This window comes from Dipodomys spectabilis, unplaced genomic scaffold (genome assembly GCF_019054845.1).
Source record: "Dipodomys spectabilis isolate Male_0828 unplaced genomic scaffold, ASM1905484v1 ptg000006l, whole genome shotgun sequence".
Classification (NCBI taxonomy): domain Eukaryota; kingdom Metazoa; phylum Chordata; class Mammalia; order Rodentia; family Heteromyidae; genus Dipodomys; species Dipodomys spectabilis.
In genome coordinates this window covers 6,576,769-6,586,703 of record NW_024870683.1, presented here as the reverse complement: position 1 = coordinate 6,586,703, position 9,935 = coordinate 6,576,769, and the positions used below count along the sequence as shown (strand labels likewise).

The 9,935-nt window shown below is 52.3% G+C and overlaps 1 protein-coding gene across 1 annotated transcript; it reads left to right on the top strand.

Annotated features, from left to right (window-relative positions):
* Nucleotides 1–462: 462 nt before the first annotated feature.
* On the top strand, nucleotides 463–9,632 carry Myorg (myogenesis regulating glycosidase (putative)). The gene is made up of 2 exons (XM_042696706.1): nucleotides 463–536; nucleotides 5,823–9,632. The coding sequence occupies exon 2, from the start codon at nucleotides 5,890–5,892 to the stop codon at nucleotides 8,029–8,031; it is 2,142 nt and encodes a 713-aa protein (XP_042552640.1). The 5' UTR covers nucleotides 463–536; nucleotides 5,823–5,889; the 3' UTR covers nucleotides 8,032–9,632.
* Nucleotides 9,633–9,935: the final 303 nt, after the last annotated feature.

The window sequence follows — 9,935 nt, the reverse complement described above, 5'->3', positions numbered from 1 at the left end:
GACGTTATACCGACATAGCACCCTACTCGCCCAAAGATGGAGGAAAAAGAAATCCAAAGGCCAGCTCTGACCCCTTCTAACTTGCAGCTCTCTGTTCATATACATCTCCGACCTAGCCTCAACTATTTCTGAAGCTGCTGCTTCCTCCAGAACTACATTTCCCATCAGGCCTGGGGCCAAGCCCCGCCCTCTCGCGGATAGGCAATGGACTCCTCCCTCCGCTTGAGTCAGACTAATAACGCCAGAGGTGGAGCAAAGGAGAAGGGAGGAGAGAGAGTGCAAGGGGTGGAGCCTCATGTCCACGTGATGTTTAGGGGGGGGGAAATCGGGCGCCGGGGGCGGAGCTTGGGCCCCAGGGCGGAGTTGATTGGTGCGTCAGGGGTGTGGCCAAGTGACCGGGGTGGGGCCTGAGGAGGGGCTCATCAATATTGAGCCAGCCAGCTCCGGAGCCTTTCGGTGGCCGTCAACTCCTGCTGGCGCGGAGGGGCGCTGCCCGAACATCTCTTTACTCCCACTTTTGCCCTGCCATCACTTCGGTGAGTGAGCCTAGCGGGAGGACTGGGGGGCGGAGGAGTGAGCTGCAGAAGGAATTCGATTCCCTGAACTTTGGCTCCTGCCGAATGAGTGGAGCGACCCTGGACGCCTCGGAGCCCTTTCTCGGAACCCAGAGGTCACAGGTTCCTTGACCTTCGCCTGTCCCTTTGGACTGTGTAGCTGTCGGGCGCAGCTCCGAGGGTGGCTAGGAAACTATTCCAGGGAGTGGGCTCAGGGCTCAAGTCACTCGATCTTTGCGGATCCTTGTCCCCTGGGCAGGGGAAGGAGATGGGCCGGATCGAATTGCCTTTGACATTTCCACCCCCTCCTGTGTTCCACAAACTGCTTCGCTCTGCTTGGAATGGCCTCCTCTCTCAGTAGAGCCGGGTTGGGCTTTCTCTCAAAGGAGACTAGGGGCTGACAGCCAAGACAGAGGTTGAATGTCAAGCGGGAAAAGGCTGCGGCAGGGGCAGAGCCCAAGAAGGCCTGCTACACAGACCCCCACCTGCTAGCATTAGCCTGTGGCTGGCCAGATGGCAAAGACTGAAGATTACAGGCGTCCCTAAATGCTAACGCCTAAACCACCAAGTTCCTCCCCTACAGTACCAGATGCCATTAAAATTGCCCCCTTACAGTTGGCACTGCAAGATCTTAGTGTGCTAAGATATAGCAACTAGGGAAAATCTTCACTAGCCCACACCCACCTGACGAAAGCTTGTCCCAGCCTTCCACCTCTGCATTCAGGCAGCCAGGTTACAACATTGTCTCCCATCTCCCAAAATACCTTGTGGAGTGTGGAAACTGGTAGGATTTTTGGATCCAAACAAACTTGTTACCTGGATGACTTCAGACAAGTACCCTCCCCCTTTTTTCTGTTTGGGTCAGGTGTTTCCTCATCTGTAAAAAGGACACTATAAAAAAATCTCTGCCATTCCACTCCATCTTGGATGTTTGATAGCATTTGGGAAACTAGGGCTGTACTCCAACAGAGTGGGTTCCCAGGTCCATAGGCTTCTGTCTTTTAGGCTTCTGCCTTTTAGTAAAGAATCCTAAAAGTTTATAAATGGAATGTATTTGTGGAAAGGGCTTTTAAGGTCTGTAAGGTGGCCTCTCCATGCCTACAGAGGTCATGCAATAAGGCTGACTTAATATGAAAGTTTGAGGATAAGGGAGTCTGTCCTATTTAGATTTGAACTCCCCTGATTTCCTTAGTGTCCAGAATGGAGCCTTAGTTGTATTGAATGAATATAAATGGAAAGCAAATATAGCCTGGGGCAGTGGTCTTTGGGTCCCACTTGGCTTTGAGGGTAGCACCTATCGATTACTACCTGCATTTTCTAGAAGGATTTTTCTACCTATAGGAAGCAGGGAGAAAAGCTACTTTAAATAGAACATGAATAGAAGTTCTTCTAGACTGAGGTACAGGGAAAAAAGGGCTGAAAGCTTAGGGAGTTGAGGGAGGAATGAGAAAGCAGCTTTAGGAAGGGGATACAGAGATGTTGTGTTGTCTTGTAGGATCACAATTCTGATCTGCACCTGACATTCTCAATAGATTCTTCATGGGGGAGTTGGAGGAGGTCAAAGAATCTAAATCATTCTCCAGCATCTCCTTGGAAGTCCCTGGAGATTGAGACAGACATTGGCATCTGGGAAGAGACTAATTACTGTTTGCCAGTTTCTCTCTCTTTCCTCCCAGTTGGATCAATGCAGCAACAGGCTGGCTAGCAATATATCTGCCTGTGTGAGCACCTGGCAGGTGCTGTTTCTTTGTTGGACTCTGCCCTGAGGGCTGGGACTGGAATAGTCATTGGCCTTCAGCAGCAGATTGAGACATAAGCCTATCCCGAAGTCTGGGTTTCTCTGCAAGCATATCGGGATCTTTAGCATGTACTGTGGGAGAATTTATGTGGAGTGGTGGGCATCTCATCTCTGGCGAGCTGATAGGTGGAAGAGAGGCTACCAAGCTGAGTAGGCGTAATATCCTGAAGCAAGTAGCTTGAAGGATTTAGATTGGAAAGCTAGTGAGCTTGATAGTCACAGGATAGGCCTGGTTGAAATTAGAATCAGAAAAGTAGCTGAGGCCATGTGCCACTGGCTCATGCCTATAATCCTAGCTACTCAGGAGGCTGAAATCTGAGGGTCAGGGTTTGAAGCCAGCCTGAGAAGGAAAGTGAAGTATCCCAATTTCCCAGGGCCGGTGGGACTCCAACCCATGATTGGCGAAAGGAGTCACCAACACTCAAATGGGCTACGAATCTTTATTAGCCACTGCTACTGACCTCCACTATTGGGACATTGAAGACCAGCCCTGATCATAGCTCAGGGGTGGTGTTATATAGGGAAAAAACAGAAAGAAGCCACTCACAGGTGGCCAGCAAGCAGGAATCAGAAGCAGGACATTGCAGTTCGCCTTGAGCTAGTTTCTACAACTTTTAGCTTATGCGATGGCTCTTACTAAAACCGCAATTGTGCCACTCCCAGGACTAAGACAGTGGCGTCTCTTGCTGTTTTCTCAACTTTGTTTTTCAAGGTTTTGGGTTGGGATCTCTCATCTCAACCTGCTTTCTACAGAAAGTCTGAGAGATTCTTATCTCCATTTAACCACCAAAAAAGCTGGAAGTGAACGTGTGGCTTAAAAAAGTTCAAAAGCTGAGTGACAGCACCCAGGCCCTGAGTTCAAGCCCCAGGACTGGTACAAAGCAAACTAAAACAAAAAAGGAAAAGTAGCTGAGGGCTGGATGCAGTGGCTCATGACTGTAATCACCGCTACTCAGTAGAACTGAAATTTGAGACCAGCCAGGAAAAGTTATCGAGACCCTCCATCCCAACAAATAAGCCAGGTCTGGTGGTACACATTTATGATCCTAGCTATTCAGAAAGCATAGATAGGTGGACTGAAGTCTGAGGTTAGCCTAGACAAAAACTTGAGACCCTCTCTGAAAAATAGCTAAAGCAAAAAAGGATTCAAGGTGTGGCTCAAATGGTACAGAACCTGCCAAGCAAACACAAGGCCATGGGTTCACACCTCATTACTATTTCTTCCCCTCTAAAAAAAAAGGTAGGTAGAGGCTGGGAATGTGGCTTACTAGTGAAGAGCTTGCCTAGCATGAATGAAGCTCTGGGTTCAATTCCTCAGTACCACTTAAACAGAAACAGCCAAAAGTGGTGCTGTGGCTCAAGTGGTAGAGAGCTAGCCTTGAGCAAATAAAAGAAACCCAGGGACAGTGCCCAGGCCCTGAGTTCAAGCCCCAGGACTGGCCACAAAAAAAAAGAAAAAGAAAAGGTAGCTGAGACCACATCATTATAGAGCCTTGGCTCCCAAGCTTATATGTCTGGATTTCATTATGGGTCTCCTGAGTAGCTCTCAAAGTTAGGCATAGATGGGTTTGATAATGCTTGAGAAAGACTAGCTGATTTGTGTGAACCAAAGGCACTACAGGAGAAGAAGTGGGAGCAGGCAGGCCTGTTGAGGGAATGTGGCAAATGCCAGTGCTCAAACAAGGGCAGGGGCATCAGGGCAGAAGCTGAGTGATATAGATATGTAGAGACGCCCATAGATGTGTTGGGGGCAGAGAAGGAAGGTAGGCAGGGAAAGTGACTTAGTGATTAATGGTTGAAAAGCAAGAGGGTTTGAGGACAAAGAGGCAGATCTGAGAAGGCAGGCTTCTATGCCAGGTTCCTGGTCCCAGCCCTAATGTCTGATGTTTGAGCCTAGCCCTGCCTCTCTTCAAATCAGAGCCTATGATTGAGTCTAGCTTAGGGGTGTTTTTAGTTTCCAGGTGTTCACTGGCTTCTGATTTAAGAATCAAATTCCATGGCAGCTTCATACCCCTCCCCCCCCCCCCCACAAGTTGGGGCAAGAAAGCCAGCCTACTGCTTTGTTAAAAGTCTAAAGGAAGCTGGGTATGATAATGAACATGTACAGTCCCAACACTCAGAAGATGGAGACAGAAGGATGGGGAGTTCAAGTTACTTTGGGCTATGCATTAAATCCAAGGCTACAAGGACTACATAGATAGACCCAGTCTCAAAAAAAAAAAAAAAAAGGCTGGTGGCTCATGCCTGTAATCCTAGCTACTCAGAAGGTTGAGATCTGAGGATTGCTGTTCAAAGCCAGCCTGAGCAAGAAAGTCTGTGAGACTTTCATCTCCAATTAAACAGAAAACTGGAAATGGAACTGTGGCTCAAGTGGTAAAGCACTCACCTTGAGCTGAAGAGCTCAGAGACAGCACCTAGACCCCAGAGTTCAAGCCCCATGACCCACAAAAAAAAAAAAAAAAGTGGGAAGATCGGGGATGTAGCCTAGTGGTAGAACCCAACACCTTGGGTCTCAAGCAGCAGACGGTGCTTACTACTCACCCTGTCTTAGTGTTAGGTCTACCTAGGAAAGATGGGTCTCTTCTTTTTTGTTTTCTCTCCAGGCAAAACTGCACATAAGAACCACTTCTCGGGGCTGGGAAGGTGGCTCAGTGGTAGAGTGCTTGCCTCATATGCATGAGGCCCTAGGTTGGATTCCTCAGCACCACATAAGCAGAAAAAGCCAGAAGTGGCGCTATGGCTCAAATGGTAGAGCACTAGCCTTGAGCTGAAGAGCTGAGGGACAGCGCCCAGGCCCAGGGTTCAGGCCCTATGGCTGACCAAAAACAGAAACAAAAAACTAAAAAAAAAACCCCCACTTCCCCTTTGTTCTCTCTCCATGCACAACTGCACCTGGCCCTCCCTAGAAATTCAGCACCTGTAACCCAGGTAACTAGCATATCTAAGGGCAGTGAGGGGTCCCCAAGCTCTGAGGTCACTTCCTCATATGCTGAGGTCATGCCTCTTTCTCCCCCTCCCTTATATAATCTTTCTCTACAAGAAGTTCTCTGCACACCTACATCTGGTACAGACTGGCGGTTTGGTTTGCCCCTGAACCATGTGTCAGTCTCCTTTCAGCAACCCTTGCAGTAAGTTCCCTCCTTCTTCAGCCCAGCTGTTCCTGTAGGCCAGCCCCTCCCCTGCTCCAAGAAGGCCTGAGTTATCCTATGATCCTTGATGGCTTCTTGACCTTTGCCACCAGGGAAAGGGGGAAATAAATCATGTCTGGATGATAATTCTCCTCATTGAGTCCTGACTAATTTGGGCAAGTATTAAGGCCCATGAAAACTCTGGCTGGCATGACCAAAATTGTCCTTGTAAGAGCCACACCTTCGCTGCTTGTAAGCCCTTAGCCTCCAGTATACATCTGCAGAAATGGAAATATTATGGAACCAGGAAGCTCAGAGTTTTTCTCTCTCCTCCCTTTTTAGATTCCAGCAGATCAAATGGGCTTGGTCCAGTGGTACCACTGCCTGTGCCTTCTTTAGCTGGGGACGGATGCCCCAGAACCTTCCAGAGAACAACCACGCCTTCCCCCGCCACCGCTCTGGTGGCCACGGAGGCCCTAAGAGTCCCAAAGCCACTGCAGCAGCCATGTACACCTTCCTGCCTGACAACTTCTCCCCTGCCAAACCGAAGCCAACCAAAGAGCTGAGGCCTATGCTGGGCTCTGCGGTCCTGGGGCTGCTGCTGGTGCTGGCTGCGGTGGTGGCCTGGTGCTACTACAGTGCCTCCTTACGCAAAGCGGAACGGCTGCGGGCCGAGCTGCTGGACCTCAACCGTGGCGGCTTCTCCATCCGCAACCAGAAGGGCGAGCAGGTCTTCCGGCTGGCCTTCCGATCGGGGGCTCTGGACCTCGACTCCTGCAGCCGCGATGGCGCCGTCCTCGGGTGCACCCACACGGCCGATGGTCGCCCACTGCACTTTTTCATCCAGACGGTGCGGCCTAAGGACACGGTCATGTGCTACCGCGTGCGCTGGGAAGAAGCGGCTCCGGGACGTGCCGTGGAGCACGCCATGTTTCTTGGCGACACGACGGCCCACTGGTACGGCGGCGCGGAGATGAGGACCCAGTACTGGCCCATCCGCCTGGAGGGTCAGCAGGAGCCTCAGCCATTCGTCACGAGCGACGTCTATTCTTCGGATGCCGCTTTCGGGGGCATCCTGGAGCGCTACTGGCTATCGTCGCGCGCGGCGGCCATCAAAGTCAACGACTCCGTGCCCTTCCACTTGGGCTGGAACGACACAGAGCGATCCTTGCGGCTGCAGGCCAGATACCACGACACGCCCTACAAGCCGGCGGCCGGCCGCCCCGCAGCCGCCGAGCTCAGCTACCGCGTGTGCGTGGGCTCCGATGTCACCTCCATCCACAAGTACATGGTGCGACGTTATTTTAACAAGCCGTCCAGGGTGCCCGCGCCCGAGGCCTTCCGCGATCCAATCTGGTCCACGTGGGCGCTGTACGGGCGCGACGTGGATCAGGACAAGGTGCTGAGCTTCGCCCAGCAGATCCGCCAGCACCGCTTCAACAGCAGCCACCTGGAGATCGACGACATGTACACGCCCGCCTACGGCGACTTCGACTTCGACCAGGCCAAGTTCCCCAACGCCAGTGACATGTTCGGCCGCCTGCGCGACGCCGGCTTCCGCGTCACGCTCTGGGTGCACCCCTTTGTCAACTACAACTCGTCGCGCTTCGGCGAGGGCGTGGAGCGCGAGCTGTTCGTGCGCGAGCCCACGGGCCGGCTGCCCGCGCTCGTGCGCTGGTGGAACGGCATCGGCGCCGTGCTCGATTTCACGCGCCCGGAAGCCCGAGATTGGTTCCAGGGCCACCTGCGGAGGCTGCGCTCCCGCTACACCGTGGCGTCCTTTAAGTTCGACGCCGGTGAGGTCAGCTACCTGCCCCGGGATTTTAGCACCTACAAGCCGCTGTCGGATCCCAGCGTGTGGAGCCGGCGATACACGGAGATGGCGCTGCCCTTCTTCTCGCTGGCCGAGGTGCGCGTGGGTTACCAGTCGCAGAACATCTCCTGCTTCTTCCGCCTGGTGGACCGCGATTCCCTGTGGGGCTACGACCTGGGGCTGCGCTCGCTCATCCCCGCCGTGCTCACCGTCAGCATGCTGGGCTACCCGTTCATCCTGCCCGATATGGTGGGTGGCAACGCGGTGCCCGACCGCACCGTGGGCAACCGCGAGGGGCCGGATCGGGAGCTCTACGTGCGCTGGTTGGAGGTGGCCGCCTTCATGCCGGCCATGCAGTTCTCCATCCCGCCCTGGCAGTACGACGCTGAGGTCGTGGCCATCGCCCACAAGTTCGCCGCCCTGCGGGCCTCGCTGGTGGCCCCGCTCTTGCTCGAGCTGGCCGGTGAGGTCACCGATACCGGCGACCCCATCGTGCGCCCCCTTTGGTGGATCGCGCCGGGCGACGAGACGGCTCACCGCATCGACTCGCAGTTCCTGATCGGGGACACGCTGCTGGTGGCGCCCGTGCTGGAGCCGGGCAAGCAGGAGCGCGACGTCTACCTGCCCGCCGGCAAGTGGCGCAGCTACAAGGGGGAACTCTTCGACAAGACGCCGGTGCTGCTCACCGATTACCCGGTAGACCTGGACGAAGTCGCCTATTTCACGTGGGCCTCCTGACCCTGTAGGAACCCCACAGCCCTAGCCATATCCTTCATGCACACTTTTTATTTTTGTTTTAAACCCTCCATCACGCCTGAACCAGGAAGTCCCACCTCTGTGACCCACTAAGTGGTACATAGTATGTAGCCAACAGCTATAGGTGGGCTTGAGAGGGGACTCGGAAGCGACCTCCTGCTTCAATGCACGATCCTGGGCCCTTTCCCTCCACTCTCTATCCGGTCTGGGATGGATGGAAGCCAGACAGCCTTTCTCAGAGGAGACCAGTCTGGTTGGTTGGTTGGTTGAATTCTGTAACACACAATCTGGTTTTTAAAAGCACATAGAGAAACTCCCCTCCCCACCTCCCCTGGTCTTTGTGGCCATGTCTTCCCTTCTGAGGTGGGAATATGATCCTTTCAAAAAGGATTAAAATAGTCCCTGCCACATTTGGAAAGTATGCATCTTGGTGTTAGAAGCCAGGCCGAGTTCTCAGCACAGGCCTGAACTGTGGTTGACCTGGTGCACACAAGCTAGGGAGAAGGGGTAAAGGTTGCAAGGAGGCAGGAGCTCCTTTCCCAGAGAACTGGACGAGGCTCTGTGCGCAGTGATCACGGTTGCCCTCTGTTTGGGAAGTAACTCCTAACACTGCATTAACCTATGGGGGGTTGCACCTGGGCCCAGCCCTGGGCCAGATGTGCCTGTAAGGCAGCTTTGTAGGGCCATGCAAGCCAGACTTAGTGCCTTAACTCAAGAACTTGTCTCCTTGGGTGGGTGGGGGGAGCGCATAGGCCCCTGAGTCTGTGGACTGAACACAACATCCTTGAGGCTAGGTAAACCTGGAGCCAGGGGGCATGGGGCAAGGGGCTTGGTTGAGCTGGCCCCTTCCCAGGTGATTTCCCTGGGACTCTGGTAGGAAATAAACAGCTCTTTCAAGGTTTCTTATCTGCTTCACTTGGCGCATAGTCTGAGTGTGGCCTAAAAGTGAGCAGTGTTCTTATTCTGCCAGTGGGATGTGTGCTTTGGCAAATGAGCTGCAGGTATACAGAAACACCTGCCAATACATACAATGGCCAATCTTTCATCTCAGCCATTTTCCTTTCCTTTCCTCGCTCTCAGAGCGAGGGAGTCTTTGTTCATTTCTCTATCCTCTTTATTTTTCAATGTGGAAAATTCCTGATGGAAGCACTGGCGGAGGGAGGGGGGCTCAGATTCACATCTCCACTGCCAATTCTTTTCTCTCCCCAGCATTAGGAATTGAACCCAGAGCTACAAGCATACTAGGCAACCACTCTGCCACTGAACTATATCCCTGGCCCTCTATTGGCAATTCTGTTGTTGTTCATCCAGCTGTGTGACTTTGAATAAGCTGCTTCAATAAGAGCTATAAGCATACTCTGCCACTGAATTACATCCCCAGCCCTCTATTGGCAATTCTATCATTATTCAACCAGCTGTGTGACCTTGAATAAGCTGCTTAATCTCAATGAGCCTGTTTCTTCATAAGTGAAAATGATCATTATGCCTACCTCCAAGGTCATTGTGAGAATTCTAAGCACACATGTATGCAAAGTGCCTGGCACAAAGTAGGTGCTCAATAAAAGGTAGCTATTACAATACTATTTCTTGTTTGTTTTGGTTTTTTGTGGGGTTTTTTGTTTTGGTTTTTGGTAGGGCAGTACTGGGATTGAATTGTGGGCCTTGCTAGGCAAATACTACCATTTGACCTATGCCCAAGCTTATTTCTTGTTTTCTTGCTTTAAAATAAGGATTCTGCTAGCCCTTTCTAGCTCTGCCTTGTTTCTTGCCAGCACATCTTATGCATTCAAAGTTTGTCTCTCCATGAACATCTGCGTCTGAGGAGCCTGACCCTCTTCCAAGGAGTTTCCAGTTGCCTCGTCATAGCCATAATTCCTCATTGGCTT